The 25,712-nt window shown below is 34.9% G+C and overlaps 1 protein-coding gene across 1 annotated transcript in view; it reads right to left on the bottom strand.

Moving 5' to 3' along the window:
* Window positions 1-830: 830 nt before the first annotated feature.
* Window positions 831-25,712, bottom strand: part of SLC25A36 (solute carrier family 25 member 36) — a 38,873-nt gene continuing 13,991 nt past the window's right edge. Inside the window, exons 2-7 of the mRNA XM_043873902.1 lie at window positions 22,818-22,982; window positions 18,444-18,521; window positions 16,218-16,318; window positions 8,422-8,488; window positions 5,734-6,023; window positions 831-4,734 (exon numbers count right to left, since the gene is read on the bottom strand). Coding sequence (XP_043729837.1) covers window positions 4,541-4,734; window positions 5,734-6,023; window positions 8,422-8,488; window positions 16,218-16,318; window positions 18,444-18,521; window positions 22,818-22,982 — 895 coding nt within the window. The 3' untranslated portion in view covers window positions 831-4,540. The remainder of the gene's footprint in view (window positions 4,735-5,733; window positions 6,024-8,421; window positions 8,489-16,217; window positions 16,319-18,443; window positions 18,522-22,817; window positions 22,983-25,712) is intronic.

Raw genomic sequence — 25,712 nt, 5'->3', positions numbered from 1 at the left:
TACCGAGCTGACTCCATTATAGTCATCTGGTCTGTGCAACGCAAAAAATTAAGAAAACAAAGGAAACCACTGAACTACACTTTGCTTGCCTGAGTTTTGTCAGCTGTACAGATGTCATACCTTAAGAAATCATATAAAAGAAAAAAATTAAAAAAAAAAAAAAAGAAATCATAAATTCACAGATTCCTTCCGCTACCACAGCTCCTGACAACTGGTAGTGAACAAACACTCACAACATTTAAACTCAGGACATCTGAGCTAAGTCATACCAGCTTCAACCAGTATTGTGCCAGTGTCTTCCCTCTATACACTATTTCAGTCTCCAGGAAGAGTACTGTAAGGGGGCCAAACAATTCCGGCTTTAGGTAACTGAGAAAAGGAACACGGCAAATTTTTCCTGGTTTCCTTACCAGAAGAATTAGGTTAAGTTTGATGGTTGCTACAATTTGGGAAAATCTAAAAAAACCAAAACAGACAAAATATAAACTGGGTAGGCACTACAAACACTTATAACGTGTCACATGTATTTCAACCTATCACATGTGGATTCATTCAGCTATTCTAACAAGTTTCCAGCTCTTTTCCAGTTTAATTTTTAATATTCTCAGTTTTCTCAAAGGATGAAATTAGGAATTTCTTCCTGAACTAAGAATGGGATCATTCGACCTTTTAATTGCTAGAGACATCTGTCACTAAGTCTAGAAGGTAGGACACTAACACTTGAAAAAAAATGGCAATGCACTTTTGTTCTACACATGATTGTAAGAAAATATTCTTACCATACCAGAATATTAGGACCCATTATATAAAAACTAAAAAATGAGACATTATATTTTCATAACCATATTTTAATTTTTTGAATTTTAACAACTCAAATAAAATTCAGCTAGTTAACATAAATACAGAGTAAATGCACATAATTTACAGCCACATACAGGAATGCAAGAATAGCAAACCTCACACAAATGGTCAAAGAATATCAACTCTTTGAAGTTGATTATTTAGCTACAACTGACAGGTCATAATTTAAATGTTCACATATGCAGGGGTACACATTCAAAATGTTTATTAACACAAAAACGGAGTAAAAGAGGAATCTTCAGTTTCTAAAAGGAACAGCAGAAAAAGCAGACTACAGACTGAGAAATATAAGGGCACAATGGAGAAGAGATTTGTGTAAGCTGAAAGTTTGTACACTGTATTAAATACTTTTATTTAATTAAAATCCCCTTCCAATTTAAATCATTTAGAAACATCTGTATTCTTAGGAATGTTGAAGTCACGATCAATAAAGGCTGAACTATTACATCCACCAGCCCCAAAGGGGTCCTGATAGTACCAACAGTCTGGGCAGAAGAGCATGTAAACAACAAAAGACAGCAGACAATGCTGGAAGATTAAAGGACAAACTGATTCCTAGCACTTAATTCTTTCAAGGTCAAATCAATATTTTTAGTGATCTAAATCTAAAAAATGCTGACATATTTATACTCCAGTAAGAGAGTAAACACTCATTATTCTTAACAATCCAAACTCAGCTATTCCTAATGTAACAATGCTATTCCATAATGGGCATTTGGTTTTAGGAGACAGAGACATGGTTAAATAATGTAAATAATATTCTCTCTTGGTGTCAGTTTAAAAAAATCAATTACTTGCAGGTCCCATCTAGTAAGATTGGTTCTGCAAAGTAACACACATAAGGAAAATCAAGGCAAAAGCTTTGGTGACACAGTTTTTTCCCTGGATTTAAAAGCACTGTGTGGTACCCCACAATCACAGGTTGGTGATTCTCAGATGTGCACTTTGAAATCGAGTAAACTGTTTCTGTGAGCTAGAAGTACCAGAGTTCTTATCTGCTGCTCTATGAATATGCTCTTCAATATGTACCGCTTTGAACTGAAAGGATCAATTCAATTTTCTGAGAAGATTCTCAAATAAAAGTACAAACCAATTTGAAGAGTGCTGACTACCTCTATACAGTAATAAAGTTATTTGATAGATGAAAATTAAACAGTATAAAAAAAATTTCAATGCTTTAAGTGTGTTTTTCTTTTTAAATGTTTGCACCAATAAAAAAAAAAAAACCTCCCAAGAAGTGTTTCAGAGACAGACTTTATATACAATTTATATATATATATATATATTTGTTAAATTATCTGTCATAAACTGCAGCAGATTTTACTTTTGGGGGGACAAAACAATTAAACATCATCGCTCCTTTCCAGTTGCACAAAGAAACAAAGTCTGAGACTCTAAGATCCTTTTCTTCCAGCACAGAAATATACTCACTTTTAGAAGCTGAATACAATGCACTAAAAGGTCAAAACAAATACAAATAGTAACAGAATATGAGTTCATCCTTGAAGGACACTTGTTATGAATTTGCTACAACTAAATAAGATGTTCCTTAGTTGCTGGTTTTCATATCATTCTTAACCATTTGTGGGTATTCAGATCACTAAGATTATAGAGTCTCTTGTACATTCGATACAACTAATGTTTACAGATCTTCACAAGGCAAATGGCACTGTATTAGGCAGTATAAGTGGCACCTGAAAATCAAAACACTATAGGTTGACACTTTCTCTACAGACTTAAGTTATAAACCCTATTACTGTTTTCTTTTTTTGGCATGTTTCTCACAATAAATGTCAAAGCTGAAATTTACCATAAAAGATATGAATAATCCCAAAGGTAATGAAACTGAATTTGCCTTTGGTCTCCAAATAGACTGGAATACTAATTCCAATCAAAGCACCTCAAAAACATCCAGTTACTGTTGATTACAAGGAAGTTAAGAAGGTGGAGGAATTTAACAGGGCACTGTGCTTCACTGGTGACAGCGAGAAAACGTGCGATGACATGCTATGTTTTTCATGTTAGGGGCACTGCAGTACACATAAGAATACTTAAACCATTTATATTAAAGATCCCCAAACAATATACCTAAATCCCAGAAAAAGTGTTATGAATACTGTTTCTGCCTAATACGTTAACCAATGTTTTAAAAAAATAATCTAACATGGGAATTCTCTCCTACTCACACCACGCCCCCCCCCAACCTCCCAAAAGGCCACAAAGTGCATTCACAAAGAGTCATTCTTAAGATAAAGCCATTGCACACAATGTACAGTTCATGTATACTGAAATAAGTACCACACTGGAGTTTAATGGTATAAGCTTCATACACCAGTATAGCAACAATCATAAGCAAAGGTCTTTAATATTACAGACTTACAGCAAATATCTTCATAAGGGCCATACATATAATACACTTATAGTATTAAAAGGTGCAGTTGATCTCAATAGCAAAATGTAAAAGCTATCTCTTGTTAACACACTTAATCTGAATTAACTTGCATCTTTTTTTATGATTTACCATTCAAGAAATTAGGATGGAATAAATTTCTTATTCAAAGTAGTCTGTTCACTTATTAAACTATAAGTCAATTAGGATCACTATCCACTCAATCAGATAACAGAGGCCCTTCTTCTATAAATGTTTATGCTGCCCCAGATACTTATAATGTTGCCTTAAAAAGAAAAACACCTTTTAAGGGCAAAGATGAAAATTACCATTTTCTCTACTAAATAAATGTAATGTATGAAGATTTTCCAGAAATAATCCAAAGATTCAAATTCTTAATGTGAAACCAGAGAAAGATCCAGAAGCAGTACATTTTTTTCACTTTAAGAAAATGATACCTAGGTATGATGGGTGATAATTCAAGTTCGTAATTACTAAGTCACTGAAGAGACAGTGCATTCATTCATGTATCATTAGGTTAGACAAGATAAGAGGACATGCTCAAGTTGTCGAAATGGCCAAGAATCAACATTTTACTGGCTTATTTTGTCCCAAACTATTACCATTTGAGTTGATACACTGAACAATTTTAGTGTTCACACTGGGCTAAACATAACACACCTGTGAGCAGTAGAAACCAACACATTTTAAAACTAAAAGTGAGCACAATATTTAGACACTATTTCATTTGTCAAAGACAGTGACTACTAATACCAAACAATTAACTTTAAAATACAGTGCCAAATCCTCTCAAGGAAATGTAAATACTAGTATTGTTACTTTCCAATTTCACAGGAACTATATAGAAGCCGGAAGTTAGAAATTTATGACTGTTAATACCTTCTTTGGATAGTTCTAGTATATAGTTATGGATGGCTTTGTCTAGAAGACTGGAAAGTGCTCATGGAATAAACACTGTACTCTGGTTGCCATAAATCAACAAAATCCCAACGGTATCTTGTGGACATGATAGAGAAAATGGCAATTTTGAGGAAGGAGTGCTTCTAAAGGTTTTTTCTTGGAGGCAGCCATGTTTTTTTCTTCTTCACATTACTAAAAAGACTAAGTAATGTGGTTACAATTACTTTAATTCCTACAACCAAACTTCCACTTAGGCATAGTTCCATGTTCCCACACTATTTCCCTTCTGTCCACCATGCTGGCTTTGGTACTCCATGGTCCAATTTCTCTTTTGGTCTTCCCTCTCTACAGCACAGCAGTTTGGCGGTGCTATCCATTGAGCAGGTAGACCACCAACTCATAGGTGGCCATCATAATGGCTGTGTTTGGAATCTGTCTCACCAGATGAGTTGTCAGACCACGGTAAAGAGACCCATAGCCTTCTTCTTGAACAAGCAAAGATAATGTCTGAAAAAAGGATCTATATTTTGTTCCCTCTTCACGCAGTCTTGTTCTTACAACTTCTGTATAGGAAGAAAAGAAGTCATTTTATTTAAATGTCAATAATATCTTTATACCCTCCTAATATTGAGCATACTCCATTTATCAGACTGTAAGCGTGAGCTCAGAATAAGTGAGGAGTGATTTTTTTAAATGTACCTTACTGACACTAGTTATTTCAACAACACCAAACTCCTAAGTTAGCTAGCTAAAATCACGCATATTAATTATAAAATTTCACAGGTTCCTGAATTGTAGAAGGCAGAATAAACAAAAGTATCTGTTGCATACTCGATATAGAGAAAAGGGAGAAAAGATGTGATTAAAAAAAAAAGGTAGAAAAGGAAAGAGAATACAGGTGGTATCAAAGATGAATACAGGACTTTGCCTGATGGTACAGTGGATAGGAATCTGCCTGCCAATGCAGAGGACATGGGTTTGATCCCTGGTTAGGGAAGATTCCAAATGTCAAGGAATAACTAAGCCTGAGTGCTGCAACTACTAAGCTTGCGTGCGCCTAGAGCCTGTGCTCCACAACAAGAGACGACACCACAATCAAAAGCCCCTGAGCTCACCAAAACGATGAGTAGCCTCTGCTCGCCATAACCAAGAAAGCTGTCATGCAGCAACAAATATAAACAAATCTCAGGGGGAAAAAAAGCCTTATGCTACTCATACATATTTAATTCCATTATGATGAACTGTATTTTGTTATACTATAATTCAGTAAAATGATAAAATGTTCTAATAAATGGGTCACTGGCTGAAGTGGGAAAATATTTCAGAGTTAATGGATTACTTAAACACATTGAGGGTTTCCTTGGTGGCTCAGTGTGAAGAATTCTCCTGAGATGCGGGTTTGATCCCTGGGTCGGGAAGATCCCATAGGGAATCCACTCCAATATTCCTGCCTGGGAAAACCCATGGAAAGCAGTGCCTGGCAGGCTACAGTCTACTGGGTTGCAAAGAGTCAGACATGACTGAGCAACTGAGTGACAATATACACCGTCACGTCCTCTTACCATGTGGATATGCTATACTTGTGGCACATGTTTTTGAGGTGGCGGCAGCTAGCATCATTCCCACAAAATCTGACACTTCTTTTACAGACTCTTCTTCATTTTCCATTGTAGAAGCAATCTTATATTCCAGTAGTTTTTGCTTAATACTTTCATATATAACAAAATGGATAACAGTCTCTGATATGCCAGCATATGAAGCAGACATGCCCCTATAAAATCCTCTAAGTCCATCTGTCTGATACACTTTACGGACACACTCGAAAGCCCCCATTCGCTTTTCCCCACGGTTCCTGAAAGGCAAAAAGGGAAAAAATCTTATTAACATAAATAAAGTAGCACAGGTTTTTAAATAAAGTAAATACAATATATAGGAAGAGGCCATTCTATTGAATAACCCTCTTTAATTCATGAGGAAGTACAAATGGGAATTTAAAAACATTTAGAGTTCCTGCTCTTTTGTCTCAAATCTGTCATATCAGACAGATAACTTATAATGTAGTTTATTTTACTGAATGCAAAACACACTACATTGAACCTCCAGTTTCACTGAAGTCTGTATTACAGAATAAGCAACAAATCCACTGTGACTGCAGTTCAAGAGAAAAACAAAATAAAAAGCCCTCACATTGTATTAAATGCAGTTCTAAGTTGAAAAGATTTCTTCAGCATTTAATAACACATAAAAATAACGACTGAGACACCAATGACAACAGAATATTAGGAAGTACAATTAAGGTAATTTCAGTGCACCTGAGGAATTGTCCCAATTTCTCCCCACAAGTGACTGGGTGAATTTAAGTCAAACTTTCTATGATCCTCTGAAGGTAACGGCTGTCTCTTTTACCTCAGTAAACAGTGAATGAGGACTTCTCCATTTATCAAGTATTTTTTAAGCACTGTGCCCAAGACAACTTTCTTAGTGCTGCTTAAGGGAGCAGCACCTACTCTTGGATGTAAGTTTGAGTTCATAAAAACATTTATTACCTTCACTATGATTCCCCCAATAGAACTTTATCTGTAAGAAATGGGTTTAAATTCTACCCACAGGGAAAGAAATAAAAAAGGTAACTATTTATAAATTATATACAACCTGCTTATGATGTAACAAAATAAAAAAACAACTAAGACACCTACCTGATAACCTACAGATTCCTCCAACTTTAATAACTAGTAACTGTCTTGAATAACTATCCTCAACTAATGGTACAGAATAAATACCTTCTTTGTTGAATGATCCATGCAGCCAACTGTAATTAGTTTCGGCTGTCGGATTCTTTCTTACAAGGAAGCTAAGAGACCTCTAAGTCCTACAGGATAACATGCAAACACATCTGCTCTATTCTCACTCTCAGTGTTGTAAGGTAGCACACTTTCAAAACAACCTTTCACTACTACCCCAACCCCACTCCTAAGCCTAAAAAATTGTGCTAGCTTTACTATCATTTTTCACCTAAATCTACCCTCTAACATACTGAAGCATACATACCCCTTATAGTTTATAATAGTACAATACAGACTGGCATCTCATACTTTTTAACCTTTGGGTTGTCTTATCTACCACTACCTTTCAGATCTCTGACTTAGAAATAAACTTTGAGTCTTGCCATAAGATTGTACTTAAGGTTTCACTAAAAATTATTCCAGATGAAACAAGGACTAGACATTTCAAGTCTCCAAGTGACATACAATTCCACATGACAAAAGGTGGAAAACAGATCTTTAAGCAGGCATAATTGTTAACGATTTCTTAGATCAGTTTTATTTATAATCTACCAAATGTAACACCAGACTTCCCAAACCCTAAAATATAAGAAACAGTGAAACTCTTTTATACATAGCCTACTCCAGACTGAAGAGTTAAATTAGTTTCAAAACTATTAATGTGATTATTATTATTACAACACACCAGACAGGATCATCTTTCTAGTTAAAAAAGTGTTACCCTCTCCCTATCCTTCATTCTGAAGGCCAATGGGAGCTGAGGTGGCAGGACTCTAAACCACACCGCTTCTGGCCTTTCGGTTCCCAGAACTTGCCACAGGCACTAACCCTAAAGATATACGAGGTGTGCCCTGGCTAATGCCTCTGCTTAAAATGGGTTAAAAAACCATTCATTGACTATTCCATTAAATTGGTCCCCACTGTTTCCAGAGATATCTCTAGAACCGACCAGTACCTGCTCATTACAGATGTACTGAATGAATGGATCTTGCTGCCATAAAGTGACTGGGGTAACAGATGAAGTTCATGAACACATGAGAGCTACATTCCATGCCAGAACACTCTGCTGTACAAGGTTCCTGAGTCTGAGCAACGATCCTCAAAGACTCAGTCTAGACTCACTGATCATGTAGTTAGTTTATTTAGGTATTTAGAAGGGCTGATTATAATCACACATGGGGTGAATGAAAGTATCACTGCTTGAGCTAGGTCAACAGAGGTCCTTTTTCTCCTTCTTTTACTGAAAAACACAATGCATAATGTACTTTCTTTCCTAGAAATTCTCATACATGTAAATTATTAACATCACTTTTGCATCTGATGGTACACCTAAGTTTCAAAACCAAATAAAACAAATTCAGCAGCAAATGAGGGCAAAAACATGGTTAGATACCTGGCACTGAAATCTCACTGACATAAATTTATAGAAAAAATTTAGCTGAAGCCAACTTTAATGAATTAACATACCTTGCATCAAGCTGTAATCGAGTCTTTATAAGCCAAATGGGGTTGGTCGCTGTGATTGCGGTAAAACCTAAACAAACATGTTTAAAATGAACTCTGGTAAAAATGAAGAACACACTATTAACCTCAAAGTTTTTTAAAACTTTATGTAAGTCTATATTTTAAAAAATGCATATAAATATTTACCTATAAACTGATGTATGCTTTACACTTTTGTTTTACAAATCCATTCACAACCATGAACATTTGTACTTTATTTTCAATTTAGTCTCAAATTCTGACTCATAACTAAAAAAATTTTTAAGAGAAAAATCTGATTATATATAATTCCTCTTCCAAAACATTCCGAATACCCTCTGGGCACCCTCTAGTCTCTAAATTTAGAAACCCATTTTTGCAGACACACAGAAATTTTGTGTATTCTAGGGCTTTTTAGCATGCAAACTCTACAACAGCTACTTGGGGTCCAACTAACACCACAAATCACTAAGTTCAAAATGGAGTCTACATAAAAGTCAGCATTTACCAATATTTGATTTTAAGTTGACTATATGACAGAAAGAATTATTGTCTGGCCTTATGAATACTTTATGTAATCATACACTTATTAATACTGTTAAAATAATGGTTTCACAGAGATATGGTTTCTGTTAAAGAATTAAAAAGGGCAGATCTATTTTTTCAACCGCTTAAAAACATACAAAAACTTAAAAGTACAAAAAGTTACAAATCAGAACTTCCCTTTCACTTTTAGACACTGAAGAGAGAAACTGAAGGTAGAAGTTAGCTTTATTATACTTTAAAACTAAAGTACTATGTATTAACTAGCAGTGTGGAAGGGTGGTCCCCTAAGGTGGCTCATTTCAGGTGGTAAATTAAGATCTCTTGTAGGTTTCTAGGCTAGTGTGTATCTTTTACTTGCTATCTTCCTAGAGCTACGGAAAAACAGCACATGAAATGCAATCTTGATGATGGAAGTTTAGGAAGATTGCTTCATCTATACAAAACAGGGTTTTCATAATATAATGCTTGTGAAATATTTATGATTAGCTGTTACACAAATTTCAGAATTACCTTTCATCAACCTACATTTATTCAATTGGCCTTTAAATTCAGTGAAAACTTACATTCAAAAATGTCTAAGGATCTTAACTGTTAATACTTTCTATCAAATACTAGCAGGTCAAGTACATTATTTTTAGAAAGGCCTTGAAATATAATCAGCACACTAATATTAGTAAAGTAAAATGCTGTGGTACTACATTGTTTACTAATTGGAATTTAGTCTCACAGGTTCTTTCCCCTTCTATAATGTCAGATCATTAGCTAACTCAAATTTTACTCCTTTAACCCATTATAATACTGCAGAAATAGCCAGATGTTTCACAAAGAGATGCTCAAATTGAATCTCTTATCAACTAAAATAAATGAAATAAACGTTTGGTTTAATTAACTCTTTTAATAAAATTTTAATGATTATATAGTCTCCATTTCTCTTAAGTGCTTTTAATGCTACATACATACATATAAAACTAGAAAGGGATCAACAATTTTGTAAGGATCAGCCAGTACCAAAACAATAAAAACTGAATGTGCTGAACAAGAGTGTCAGGAAGATGTTTTAAAAGGTTCTTTTCATGCATATATTCTTGATAAAAGGAAAGAGAAGAAAACTATGAAACGGATCACTTTAAGTATTTTATTTGGAATAGATTTGTGCATGGCCTGGCTTAACTGAATAAAGTTACGGACTTTATCAGAATAAAGTCTCTTGAATCTCATTTTTCTAAGTGAAAAAGTCAAACTAAAGATATTAAAATTACACTGTATATTTAAATTACATTCTAAAGCAAATGTGAACCTGACATCAGAATTCAGATCATACCCCTAATTTAATAATCCTTTATTTTTAAACCTAAATATCAGTATTAGCTAAATGTCTGTACAATAATATTAGGAGTTTGTCAACAAAAGGATGCTAAGCAGCACAAACCAACAAAATACTCTGCATTACTCAAAATAGTTTTTTTTTTTTCCAAAATAGTTTTTATTAGTTATTCTGTGGAAATTTTAAGAAAAAAAATTTGCTTTTTATTAACCTTTGAAAGCCTAAAACTGGGTAAGCTTATAGCAAACAAGCATCAAAGCTTTCTAAAAAAAATAAAGTTCTATGTCTAAAAATATAAACTGAGTACCTAAGTTTATGAACACTCTTCCAAGTCTCAAATTGCTCAATTAGAGGCTGAAAAAACCCCATATATGAAAACTTAAATTATTACATAATACATATTTGTAATTATTACTAGGGATAAAATTTTAATTACCCATAATTAAGTTTTAATTATGCTCTGTACATGTTAATAAACAATGATAGGAAGCAAACAACAGGTATTTCTCACTTAACTAAAATTCATTTCCAGATACAGACTGACCTATGGAACAGGACACACTAAAACTTAAGTGGAAGAATGACATCATCTCGTCCCTACAGAGCCGGAGCTTACTACAGCTGGGACTCGCTCTCCAGTAAAGAGCTAGCTCAATAAACACCCTGACTCACTGTCAGCAAACCATTAAGTTAAAGAAAAGAGTCGATATAGAATCCACAAGTTTTTAGCTATTGTTCCTTTACCAGCTCTGGTCCTATCACATTCTCTAAACTGAAAACATCCTAATAAATTACAGAGACAGTATTAGGCTAAATGAAATCTAGAAAACATAATCTATTAGTTAAAAAAATCAAACAAGCATGAAGAAACAAATTTATTACTAACTTTGAATTATATATGGTAAGATGATTTGAAGCTGACAAACAGCTTAAGTTAAACACCTTCCTACTTTTTTTAAGATAAACATACAGAAAGATACTGGGAATGGCTCCCCTGAAATTTAGACGTTTCCTATTACTTTTATTTTGGCACTTAAATTTTGTGACATTTTGATAATATCCTATATCATATTAATATTCTGAGTACCCTGTTAAATATTAAAACTGACTTATCTATTTGTAGGTTAAAAAGAATCAATATTGCTCCAGTCAATAAAAGCAAAATGGCAATATACTGGTCATACTATTAGTAATATGGTTAATATTTTATTAGAAAGTTTAAAAAACCTTTTAAATGTAATTTTTAAAGTTTTGTTTCATTTAAAATTCTATTTGATAATGTAAACCAATTAAAAACCAGAACAACAGAAATCCACATAATAAACTTGCTGAAAATGTCTATTTCATTAAGTGAGTGATACCTGTAGTACTGCATTTTCAGTACTTTTTATTAACTTCTGTAAGAACAAAGCCCACCTAACCTTTGAAGAGAAATATATTAAAAACAAAACAAAACAAACACAAAAAACTAATTAAAACTAAAATATGATCCCATATATCCTTATCCCGTATTTGAAAAGTAATGGTAGGTATTAAGATCAATGTTTTTGCAAGAAAGTAGAAAGCCAAGTATCAACAGACGAGAATGGAAAGCACTGTATTAGGCTTTTAAAATGCGTTATACTAAACAAAGAGAACTGTTATTTTCTAAAAGTTGTCAGATGGTATGATATCATTTATAGAAATCTTAAATACTATTAAGGAATTCTTTGGAGGTCAAGGCTATTATGGCCAAGCTAAAGACCCCAGGCTTTTGTTAACAATAACTGAAAAGTTACTCCAGTCTTCCTTCTAGAAGGAGTTATTATCAAGGAATCAGAATTAAAGTTTTATGAAATACTCAGATAACACACACACAAATTCAGGAAATAAAAATTCATTTCCCGCCTTCTATTCAACAGCTATTATAAATTCCCAGGGTGTGTTTCTTATAACTAGAGGCTGCAAGAGATGCTCAGATCAGTACTCACGAGGTTTAAGTTAGTCCATATTTCTACAGGAAGTGACCTGCGGATGGGGAGCATGAGATGACACGATCTCACTCTTTTCTCGGGAGAAATGTACAGTAAATGCCTAAAATAGACACAGGCTTTTCTGTATCATAACAACAAGCAGTGACCTCATCAGAAACATGTGTACAAAATGAATCCCATTGGAAGGATTTGAAAAATATTTACTGTGAGATCTAACTTTTGAAAATTTTAAGTTAAAAAAGAAAAAGGAATATCAGAATGGGCCATAATTTTTTTTTTTTAAAGTACCGAGTACTGAAAATTCTGCCATCTGTAGCAGTTTCGAGAGTCTAAATACTTACCCAAAAGAAGATCAATTTTGCCTTAATGAAAAAATGCTAACCTTGTCAAAGCAGAAATCTAAGAAAATATTCAGAACAGACTGTCATATCCCATTTTCCTACCATTATTATTTACCATACTTAGAGCTGAAATCACAAAATTTTCTGTTCTTTAACAATCAGCTTATTTGGTAAATCTAAACAACAACAACAACAAAAAACCCAAAGGAGTTCCCTGGCAGTCCAGTGATTAGGATTTGGCACTTTCACTGCCATGGGCCCAGTTCTGATCCCTGGTCAGGGAATCAAGATTCTGTAAGCCACACAGCATGACCAAAAAATATTTAAATTAAATTAAAAAAAAAAAAGTAAAAATTAAAAAATAGAAAATTCAAGGAACTTCATTTTATAACTATAATTTTTTAAAAAATGTAACATATAGGTGGCTACAATAGTACCTTTCACTTTCTGCACTATGATCAGTAATATTGCACATCCATTTTTATGAAATATTTTGAATTCAGTTTCTTGTGCTCTACGAAACAAAAAACAGGAAGAATGTTTACATGAAAACACACAAAACATCTACCCATCCATCTAGCTGAATAAACTGCCAGGGATAAATTACTTAAAAAAATAGTTTATAATGCAAAACAAAATTTCTATTTAATTAGTAAAAATTTAACCTTAAGCTTTAAGTCAAATAGAAAATGTACCTTGAATGCTATTAACACAAGCAAATAAAACCCACTAGTATCTAGGAAATGTTAAATGATTACATTATTGGTATTAAAAAAATTAAGCAATCACTGTGTAAATATATTATCCAACAAAAATCAGAATTCATTTCTGTTAAATCTATACTATACTGTTGTATATAAAAGTATATATAACCCAGATAAAAACTTTGGAAGATTGGGAGTTACTACAGAAGAAAAAAATTTAGTACTCTTCTTTCTGTATACACACCTTTGTGCAGGTGTATACAGAGGGATATGCAAACTCATTTAAACAAAAACACACAAAAACCCTCAAGAAAATAAATACCCTCAATGATTAAGATATATTTAGTCTGGCAAAGGTCATATGTGGGGTGAGGGGGAAAGGTAGTAAAACAAAGTCACTTTTACTTAACCTGATTAAGTACCCTCACAACTAGAAAAAAATTTTTTAATGCATGAAAATTTATAACTCAAGTTGAGAGTTTACAAATTCTTACATTATTTCCTTGAAATACTAAAACAAATGAAAATAAGACAGCCTTTAAATAAACTGTCCTTCAAATTAAATAGGTTTAGTATTCAATTTCATATGAATAGAATGCAAAAGGCAACTGAACCGAGAGGTTACTTGGAATAAAAATTATGTACACGGTTACTAAACCCTTAATGCATGTGCTATTTGATGTGGCAAAATCTTGCAGGCATTATCAACAGTGGTGTATTTTTGATACTAAAGTGACAAGGTTAGCATTTTTTTTTGAATAGTAAGAAAACAAATTTTCAAATGACTGCCTCTAAGCACTTTGCACCCCCAGTTCATATTTTGAAGACCTCTAAAAATGATCCTGAAGAAAAACCAGTCTAGATTATTACAAGAGTGAAGGGGGCCAAAGGCTACCTTAATAAGTCTGCATGGGACCATTCAGTCTCACCAACCATGTAGCTATGTATAAAAACTGCAAAGCTAAGTATTATTGCTTGTGAACAGTTGCAAAGAAGCTCTGAAGGTGTAATTCTCAGAAAAAAATCTAACTGCAAACAAATGGAAGAAGTATTTTCAAATTACACAAGTGTATAGTACAATAATACTCTCTGAACAATGTTAAGTCTTTCAATTTACCAAAATTTAAGAAATTCAAGTTGGGAAATAGTATCAACACATAGATAAAAACAGAACTACAAGTTAACATTTGTATACATTTGAGAAAAAAGTACAAAATGACAATTCCACTGAACATCTTTGCAATATGATACAAATATAGTAATAAATTTTGATGAGATAGTCTAATGAAAGATGTTCCAGTAGGAATTGGTTTTCTGAAACCCTAAATTTGCAATACTGAATATATTAACAACTATCCTCAACTTAAAATAATTGCTTACCTACTTTCTTGGCATCAAGTCTTTCAAAAAAGAAAGATTAACATTTCTTTACAATTTTCTGGGGTTAAAAAAACAAAAACATGAACACTGATAATCCAGAAATATATTCTTACAAGACCCTAACATAGTGGTTATAGTTTGAAATTAGCCACTAACTTTGGAGAGAAAAATCTGGAGAGAAAAATCATATATATTCATATCCAACATTTATCAAAATATATTAAAAAATCTAACTGTAACTAGATGATCGCTTGGTATTAAAGAACTGATTCTCAAAATATAACCTATGTAGAGCAACCCACTCATTCTAAGAATAAGGTAATGGAGAGTCACATAAACTACCTAACTTGCCTACGATCTCTTTTCTTTGTAAAGAGTATTTCACCACCTTGATCTTTGAAGCTTTACTTTCCAGTTTTAAAACTGTGTGGGCCAGTCAACAATAACTAAATATAAAAAGCCATAAAAATAATTCGTAAGGTATGTACTAGATTATATGGCTACTGACCTCTCAGAAATTAGTATTTCAAACTTAAACTTAATTCATTAATTATGTGGTTGAAATTGATCCAATTTATTTCTAAACAGAAAATAGTTAACTCATTATCAAGCACCTGACATTCAATTTCTCGATCAACAGTTGATAAAAGTAGTTATAATTTGCTTTATAAAGTCACAGCATAATTTAGAAATGTGAGGCATGATTAAATATGCAACAAATCTCAGAACTATAGAGAATTTTCTGATGAGAAATAAAGGTCATGGCTTTGTCTAACATGCATGGCAGCAAATGATTCCAGAACCACATTGGTCAAACCAATCTCCCAGCTTATCTTTAAGGCAGGCAGAGGTCCAGGACTAGCTGTTTTAATTCACAGTCATATATTCTCATGAATGACGATGAAGAGTTCCTGGAAACATTTCTAGAGCAAGCGTGCGTATCTGGTGCACAGCTGCATTTTCAGGGCTGTCTTAGTGTGATTCATGTGGAACGCTAACATGTTTCAATACATACATTATAATAACTGAGTTATCAGGAATACACCACTTGCAAAAATTTCAGCATTTGAGCACAGGACAAAATGAATACTTTACCAAGAACTGCCGGCACATTTCAGACAGAAGCCAAAACATGCAGCAAAAAAGGAAAAGGCACTAACAGAAATTGAGGAGAAAAGAGTAAATTACAGCTCTGTAATTTTAATTATGGTTGGATTCTTAAAACAGTTAAAAGGGATCACAAAATATTCAGTGGACTACACAAGACAATGTAAATATTATATTACCTGCATGTCTCACAAACTTCTAAATACATAAATGCCAACTGACAACAGACTTTACATATACTATTTAATCAAATTTATGGTATACTAAAACATGTAAAAATCATGCTTACAGATGTGAATCAATGAAAAGCACATTGCCTTAACTTTACAAGGTTAAATTCATCAAAATGCAATATTAAGTCTCTAGGTGTCAGAAAATTTTGTTTTTTAATATCATGTATTCATACCTGCCATTGCAGCTGAAATCATGTGTACCTGGGTAGAATCAGGATCAAATAAACCATTCAACTTTTCCTTGCAGTTTGAATAAGCAGCAAAGTATATGGCTCTAAAATAAAGATTTAAATTTTGTCAATGAGCATGTTGCTTAATTCATAAGATTTAAATGGCATATAAATTGTGTGATCTTTCTTATTTCAGAGTCCAGAAATCTAAAAACATAAACAAAATCTTAAGTTATTATATTTTCATGTAATATCTACATATTTTTAAATAAGACCATGAAGTATTTTTTGTATTGACTCGTTAAAGATAAACTTAAATGTAAAGCATTCTCAAACAGATGCTCATATCCCAATATTTTAACAGCAACTGACTGAAACAAAAAGTGTTTACATAAGACTTTGATGATCAGAAAACACACAAATAAGGCTGAAAGGCCTTTATAGCACTAAGGGTAAGTTATATACACTTAAGTAGACGTGACATGGGTATTTTATGTTCTTTTTGAAGAGAGGAAGATAGAACTGACAAATAAAGTGAATGTTCAACAATTCTGACACACTGTGCCATATATCAATCTACACTACACAGAGAGTAGTTTACAGCATCCCTAAACGGACAGAACAACTGCAAAAGAAATCAGTCACATCGGGTCTTATCAGGTATTCTAACATTTGTAAGCACTGCATTAAATTTGTAAATATTTTCCCTGCTAACTTATTAATTGTGACTTTATGCATTCAACTACCTCCTCACTGTTTACAGCTTTCCGGGCATTGAGTTACTTGCCGCTGTATCAAATATCTTGTTATTTTCCAACAATCCTGATTCTCTAAGAAGGGAAAGAGTAAACAATTAAAAATGGGGCCAATCTCACTGTTGTGTTTTTTTTAACGTGCTTAAGAAAAAATGGAAGTCAATAAAACTGAAAATTGAAATATTCCATTTCATGAAAAAAAAAGGATACACTGAATGATATCAAAGTAGGAAGAGGAATAAACACTGCATTACTAGATATGAATAAGAAAAAAAGCACCCTCATGAGAAAACGGGCAAGGAATATGCATATGTAATTCACAGAAGAAAGATACAAATGAAAAACAGTTACAAGGAGGAGGACATGAAAGCACCAAAATAAAACAAATGTATAACAGTGAAAATCATGGGTAGTCTATTTGGCAAGTATTAAAATACATGGAGAGTTGCCAACATTTGTAATATGTGGATAAAGAGCAACTAATTCCCTACTTGAGAATAAAAGGATGGCATGCCTTTTCAGAAGGCAATTGAGCAATATTCACGAACTTTAAATGTTCATATGCCCTTCAGTCCAGAAATTTTACTTTCAGGTAACTATCCTAAAGAAAAACACTTGCTTAAGTACTCACAGACAAAGGCACAGCTGTGTTTCCAAAACCATTGTTTTTAACAGCAAAAAGGTGGAAATAAATCTAAAGGTTTACAAATAAGGGAGTCAATCATACTATACATGTTTTAAAAAACTCAGCTATCTTCATGGAAAAAGCTTCAAGACAAATTTGGTGAAATAGTTCAATACGATTCAATTTATATAAATGATAATAAACATATATACTGTGCTTTTCATGGACACAATTAGCCAGAAAAAGATAGAGAAAGACTATAAACCAAACTTTTATCATAGCTATCTATCTATGGGGAGGGCAGAGAGTAACTGTGTGTAGAAAGGTACAGTGGGTGAGGGGGGATGTGTTTAAAGTGACGTGTCAAGCTTTATGCTACACGTTTTTTTAGACCTCACAATAAGGATGGATTTTGGATCAGGTTTTAAAAAGAAAGAGCCCACAAAAAGTTGAAATCCCATAAATAACGGGATCTGGTTCTGTTACACTGCGTGGATACAGAGACCTGGGTACACATTTTCTGAATGTGAACTTTGCTGTGTTTTATCATGGAAAAAGTCAATCTAAGATAAAAAGATATCAGAGAAAAATGACAACATATTAAGGCCTTTTTGTTTATTTTGAACTTGGTGCAAAGACTGCTTCGTGACAGTCTCATACGTGACAATGACAACTGAGGTCCTTCACACCTCCACATGATACAATCTGCCCATTCTTTTGGATGGTTACTGATATCCATCTGTCACAGTGCTTCATCCTTATCATCTTGACTTCTCCTGAGCATCGCCTCTCATTAAACTTGAAACAAGAAAGACTGCCACAACTGAATTAATTAAAAGTGTTTTTTACCTGGAAGGGGCCACCCCCACCAAATTGGGGCCTAATCCTCTAAAGAGGGAACGAGGCCCTTCTTTTTCCAAGATCACCCTGAAAGAGAAAAATATTATTTAGAAAGGAACGTCCTTCAAAGTGTGGTACTTTATTTATACAGAAAATACAAAAGTCTAAATCTCCTATGTTTTGTACTATGTTATAAATGCTCTTGTCAGTGCTCCTCACCTCACATATGAAAACCTGCTTTCCTTGACAGAGTATATAATAGATTGATAACAGATTTACTAGTGAAACTCCATTCAGATTCTTTCCTGAAAGTTTCAGAGACATAATCATCAATATAGATTTCTACATTTTCATATGATCATGCTACTCTTTTCTTTAATCTCCTCCATTTTACTATCTTTACCAGCAACTTCAATTCCCCATTAGAAATGCGGCTGCTTCCTGTTACTGCAGATCCCTTCCTTGATACTGAACAACGCTCTCCCATTGCAGCAGTATCTCATCCAACCATTTTAGTGAAATGCTATGGCAAAAATCTACCACCCTTACATCCTTCAGGGTGCTAAAGTGGTTAGCCTGCTACTGTTTCTCCCTCTCCTTAGTTAACATTTACTACATGGAATAGTTATTGTGCAAAGACTAAACACAGTAAGGAGACAGAAAAGATGGTAAGGCCCCTGCCACTGAGAAATCTGCTGCCCATTTGTGGAAAAAGGAATTAGGCTGAAGTAAGTCATTTAACAGACCATATTAACAAGTAAATACTAAACACAGGCTCAGCAGCGAGAGGAACAGAGAGGCATGTCCAAGTCATAGAAGGTTTTCTGAAGGTGAGTTATTCAATGAGATTTGGGGGTAAGAAACATAGATTGATGAAGTGTAGGTATTTTAACTCAGAGTTAACAGACTAGGCCAGTGGTTTTGAAGTATCTATGTGCTTAAGAATGATTGCTTGAAAGGCAGTTGAGCATAATGCTTAATTAAGGGCCTGAATTGCGGGGCCAGACTTCTTTTTTTAGTATATGTGCTGCCGAAGCGAGCACCAGACTTCTTAATATAAAGCCCAATTCTGGTAACTGACTAGTGAAACATAAAGTCATGACCTTTCTCTTGTCCTTATTTTCCATCCACAGTAAACAGAAGAACAGTATTTCAGGGGGAGCAGGGTGGTGGTTACCATGAGGAATGTTGCCATGTGCCAAGTCACTTCAGTTGTGTCTGACCGCGCGCGACACTATGAGCTGCAGCCCGGCAGGCTCGTCTGTTCTCGGGACTCTCCAGGCAAGAATACTGGAGTGGGTTGCCATGCCCTTCTCCAGGGGACATTCCCATCCCAAGGATCAAACCCAGATCTCTTATGTCTCCTGCATTGGCAGGCGGGTTCTTTACCACTAGCACCACTTGGGAAGCCCAAGTTAATTAAAAACAAGAGCTTAAAAGAGTACCAAGCTTACAGAAAACACTTGATAAATCTTAATATTATCATTATTATTGGAGCATTTGTTCAAAATGAAAATTTCTTAGATTATACCCTCAAAGTATTCTGATTCAATAGGTATAGGACAGTGTTTAGCAACTTGCATTTTTACCATGCTGCCAGATGACTGATATAGGTGATACAGAACACTTCAGATAAAATTAGGTTAAGACAGAAGCAGAATTAAGAACGACAAATTGTAGAACACATTTAATAAATTTCAGTGCTTGCTACTCCCTTCTGTGATAAATTCTTTTGAAAAGTTAAGAAAGGTAACTGTCCTTTAAAATAAAGACATTTGCAAATACTCACAATATTGCACACAATTTCAACCTAATATATACATCTCTGGAAGCTCATCCATGAGTCCCTAAGAAACTAACAGAATCTAAGGGGGAATTTCCAAAATTCCTGGTTAAGAAGCCATTAAACACTTTATACCCACTAGGATGGTTACATAAAAAAAGACAGATGGAGTAAAACAAACGCTGGTGAGGATTTTTATTTTATGTTTCATTTTTTGGCAAGGAATTAGAAATCTCATTCATCGGTGGTGGGAATGCAAAATAATGCATCCATTCTGGAAAATGGTTTGGCAGTTCCCCGAAGTGTTAAATATTATAAAGTTGCCAAATGACCCAGCAATTCTACTCCTAATACAATATATATCCCCCCCTCAAAAGAAAACATGAACAATAAAATATGTTTCTATAATGGCATTATTTACAATACTCCAAAAGGGGAGACAATGCAAATGTTCATCAACTGATGGGTGGATAAATACATGTAGTACATACCTACACAATGGAACATTTGGCAATAAAAAGATGCTTGCTACAGCATAGATGAACCTTGAAAACTGGCTGAGTGAAAGAAATCAGTCACAAAAGACCACATATTACATAATCTCATTTACATAAAATTCCCTGAATATGCAAGTCCTTAATGACAGAAAACAGATTAGTAGTTGTTGCCTAGGGTGGGCGGGGGGGGGGGGCGGCGGTGGGTAGGAAAAAGAGAAAATAGGAGTGACTGCTAACAGGAAAGGGTTTCTTTTTGTGGTGATGATGAGTATGTTCTAAATTTAGAGTGTGGTGATGTGAACATACAACTCTGTGAATGCAAACTCTGTGAATATAATATACTAAGAACAACTGAGCTATACACCTTAAATGGGTGAATTTTACAGTATGTAAATTATCTCTGAATAGAGATGATGGGAAAAAAGGAAGAAGCCATAAAACAGATTGATTAGGGAAAAAAATGGGACTATGAAGAGAGGTTAAGGCAAGAAAATGCAGACTTGGAAGTCATCTGGGTACTGATAATAGGTGAAACATTAAACTGACTTTTTACATGGCGGAGTCCTAGGTGGCACTAATGGTAAAGAATCCACCTGCCAATGCAGATGATGCAAGAGACTTGGCCTTGATCCCTGGGTTGGAAAGATCCCCTGGAGAAGGAAATGGCAACCCACTCTAGTATTCTTGCTGGGAAATGCCATGGACAGAGAAGTGTGGTGGGTTATAGTTCCTGAAAAACTGAGAAATTAAAACAGAAACCAGAGGGATTCCTATTAGTTCCTCTGGGGCAAGTCAGAGAAGGCAAAACCACTGAAAAATGAATAAAAAAATATAGCACTGTCAAAATGGTCAAAGGAAGAATTTTAAGAGGAAGTCAGTGGTAATGTCAAAATCATGCTATTAAAAGATTTATCATTAACCACATAGAAGTACTTATCTGTAACTATGGCACGTTAACCCAAAATCGTTAACAATTTTATTCTGCCTACTCAAGTACTTAGGTAAGTTTGAAAAAAGTGATGAAACCTTTTAGTAGTGAAAGTAAACACAAGTATGAGTTTACTTGCTGCCACAAAATAAACACTACTGAACTAAGTTCAAATAGATTATGTCCCAAGCGAGCTGATAAGACAGACACACAGGCCTTGAGTCACCTGTTCATGCTTGTGCTCGGTCGCTAAGCTGTGTCCAATTCTTTGCAGCCCCAAGGACTGTAGCCCACCATACTCCTCTGTCCACAGGATTTCCCAGGCAAGAATATGAGAGTGGGCTGCTATTTCCTTCTCCAGGGCATCTTCCCAACCCAGGGATCAAACCCACGTCTCCTGGGTTTACATGTGTAAAATCCAATTTCAATAGTTTTTTAAAAAAATATTTACTTATTTATTTGGCGCTACTGGGTCTTAGTTGTGGCATGTGAGATCTAGTTCCCTGACCAGGGATCAAACCCGGGGCCTGTGCTTTAGGTGCATGGAGTCTTAGCCACTGGACCACCAGGCAAGTCCCCCATTTTCAACAGTTTCGAAATTTCAAATCTAACTTGTAATGTAATGAAGTATGACAGAGTGTAAAAATACATCTTTTTCAAACCACTAAGAAATGCCAAACACTAAATTACATTTTAAAATCTGCTTTAAATCTTGGTTATATTTAGGCTGTATAAAAATCAGACTGTCATTAATTGGATGTACTTATGTGTGAGTACTTTGAAAATTAAAAACACACACATAAGAATTAGCATTTAACATTATCACATTTCAGAAACTAAATTTAGAATTCATAATCCAAAACAAAATAAACACAAAGTATGAGTTTATTTTGATATCTTTCTGAAATATGTCTTTTGAAAATAAATTGAATGGATAAATGAAGAAAAATATTTTAAATGCACATGATTTGGAAATAATATTACATTTTATATTATCCAACTTACTTTTTCTCTCCTAATGGCGGGATTACTGTTTCTACTGAACAAGTGAGAGTAATTCTGTCATTAAGTCTGTAAAACCTTTTTAAATATGGCAGAATATAAATAAGTCAACATGGCCATCATCATCAAGGTAAACCGACAACAACAGAAATTAATGAATACTGTGCTCTCACTTCAGACAATGGAGAGGTCCAGGAGACACTACTCGATTGACACTGGCTCCGGCCATTGTACTCAGCTGAACTTCAGAGATATAAAGTGTCACGGAAGAGGACTGCAGCCGTGTTTTCACAACTTCCAGTGGACATGTCAGAATAGCTCCCACTGTACCACCACATCTGTAAGAAAGTACAAAGAACAAAATTCTACTTAATTCATAAATTAGTACACATGCACAGAGCTGTGAAATAAAATGAGCAACTGGGGCTTTGAGAAGGTACTAAAACCTACAACTTCTGTATTAAGGAGACTAAGTAATTTTTTACATGTTTCATGTATTTGACTGTATAGAAACATTTAGAAGCTAAAAGTAACAGTTTAGTATCTACCTAGCAAGAAAAATTAGCTGAAGAGTCCAAACAGTGGGTGCTACTGTTAAAATGTATTGGTACATGACATCACAGCTTTAAACACTATTATAACAGTTTACTTAGTACTCCTTGCCCAGGTATTACTTGTGTTGAAACTGAGACAATTATGTGAGAACATCCTATTTCTCAAACTCCTACCCTATCTTTCAATGCTCAAGAAATAGTCTTGACAACCTGAGAATATAATGGGCTGCACCGAGTACAAGATCTTGGCTTAATTCTTACGATTTTAATAACACTGCTAGCTATTTTACAAGATTATTGTTTCTTGCATTACCAAATGTGTGATTCAGTATCTGACAAAAATATAATTTTATGAGTTATGATCTTAACTCTAGATATAGGAAGATAAATAAGAGGACCTTTCCCCCTGGATCATAACAGGTAAAGACAGGTGGTACAGAGTCCTTTGGTTACTGTTGAAAAGACCCAGTCAAGTACTAGAAGTGAAATCTCTGCCAGATCTAGGAATGCGTTCCTAGCACCACGGGACAGAATGATCATAAAATGCCTCCCAAACTGTGGTTGATTTATGACCATGAGGGACCCTGTCAACTACAAATTGGCACTTGCCATCTACCTCTACAAGGACTAAATCATGTGCTGCTGCAGCTGCTGATTTTCAACGCCCCCTGAAAGGAGTTCAGGGTGGAGAGCAGAAATGAGGCACTCTGTGCTTGGGGAAGAACTGGCAGAACAGTCTCCAGATAGATATTTCTAGGAGCTGATTTTATGAACCCAATTCTTTATGTCCTTATCTAGAAAAGCACTAAAATCCTTCATGGTGATGACTGCTCCTTGTGACTAGCAGAAACCTTCTGCAGCATCATCTTTTAGGATTTGAAATAGCACAACTGGAATTCCATCACTTCCACTAGCTTTGATGCTTCCTAAGCCCACCTGACTTCACATTCCAGGATGTGTGGCTCTAGGTGAGTAACCACACCATCGTGATTATCTGGGTCATGAAGATCTTTTTTGTATAGTTCTTCTGTGTACTCTTGCACCTCTTCTTAATATCTTCTGCTTCTGTTAGGTCCATACCATTTCTGTCCTTTATTGAACCCATCTTTGCATGAAATGTTCCCTTGGTATCTCTAATTTTCTTGAAGAGATCTCTAGTCTTTCCCATTCTACTGATTTCCTCTATTTCTTTGCACTGATTACTGAGGAAGGCCTTCTTATCTTTCCTTGCTATTCTTTGGAACTCTGCATTCAAATGGGTATATCTTTCCTTTTCTCCTTTGTTTTTTGCTTCTCTTCTTTTCACAGCTATTTGTAAGGCCTCCTCAAAGAGCCATTTTGCTTTTTTGCATTTCTTTTTCTTGGGGATGGTCTTGATCCCTGTCTCCTGTATAACGTCACGAACCTCTGCCCATAGCTCATTAGACACACTGTCTATCAAATCTAGTCCCTTAAATCTATTTTTCACTTCCACAGTATAATCGTAAGGGATTTGATTCAGGTCATACCTGAACTGTCTAGTGGTTTTCCATACTTTCTTCAATTTAAGTCTAAATTTTGCAATAAGGAGTTCATGATCTGAGCCAGTCAGCTCCTGGTCTTGTTTTTGCTGACTGTATAGAGCTTCTCCATCTTTGGCTGCAAAGAATACAATCAATCTGATTTCAGTGTTGACCATTTGGTGATTTTCATGTATGGAGTCTTGTCTTGTGTTGTTGAAAGAGGGTGTTTGCTATAGCACTGCATTCTCTTCAGTTCAGTTGCTCAGTCGTGTCTGACTCTTTGCGACTCCATGAATCGCAGCACACCAGGCCTCCCTGTCCATCACCAACTCCTGGAGTCCACCCAAACCCAAGTCCATTGAGTCGGTGATGCCATCCAACCATCTCATCCTCTGTCGTCCCCTTCTCCTCCTGCCTTCAATCTTTTCCAATGAGTCAGCTCTTCACATCAGGTGGCCAAAGTATTGGAGTTTCAGCTTCAACATCAGTCCTTCCAATGAACACCCAGGACAGATCTCCTTTAGGATGGACTGGTTGGATCTCCTTGCAGTCCAAGGGACTCTCAAGAGTCTTCTCCAACACCACAGTTCAAAAGCATCAATTCTTCGGCGCTCAGCTTTCTTTATAGTCCAACTCACACATCCATACATGACCACTGGAAAAACCATAGCCTTAACTAAACGGACCTTTGTTGGCAAAGTAATGTCTCTGCTTTTTAGTATGCTGTCTAGGTTGCATTCTCTTGGCAAAACTCTATTAGCCTTTGCCCCGATTCATTCCAAGTCCAAATTTGCCTGTTACTCCAGGTGCTTCCTGACTTCCTACTCTTGCAGTCCAGATTATATTGTTTGGGATTATATTCCGAAACAAAACTGGAAAAAAAAAAAAAAAAAAGACAAACAGACACTTCACCTAAGACATATGGATACAAATAAAACAGAAGATTTTTCAAAATCATTTGTCACCAGGAAAATGAAAATTAAAACCACAATGAGGGAGCACTGCACATCTA

Source organism: Cervus elaphus, chromosome 19, assembly GCF_910594005.1.
Source record: "Cervus elaphus chromosome 19, mCerEla1.1, whole genome shotgun sequence".
Taxonomy (NCBI): Eukaryota; Metazoa; Chordata; class Mammalia; order Artiodactyla; family Cervidae; genus Cervus; species Cervus elaphus.
Note: the sequence above shows the minus strand (reverse complement) of the source record. Positions and strands in the feature narration are given on the sequence as shown.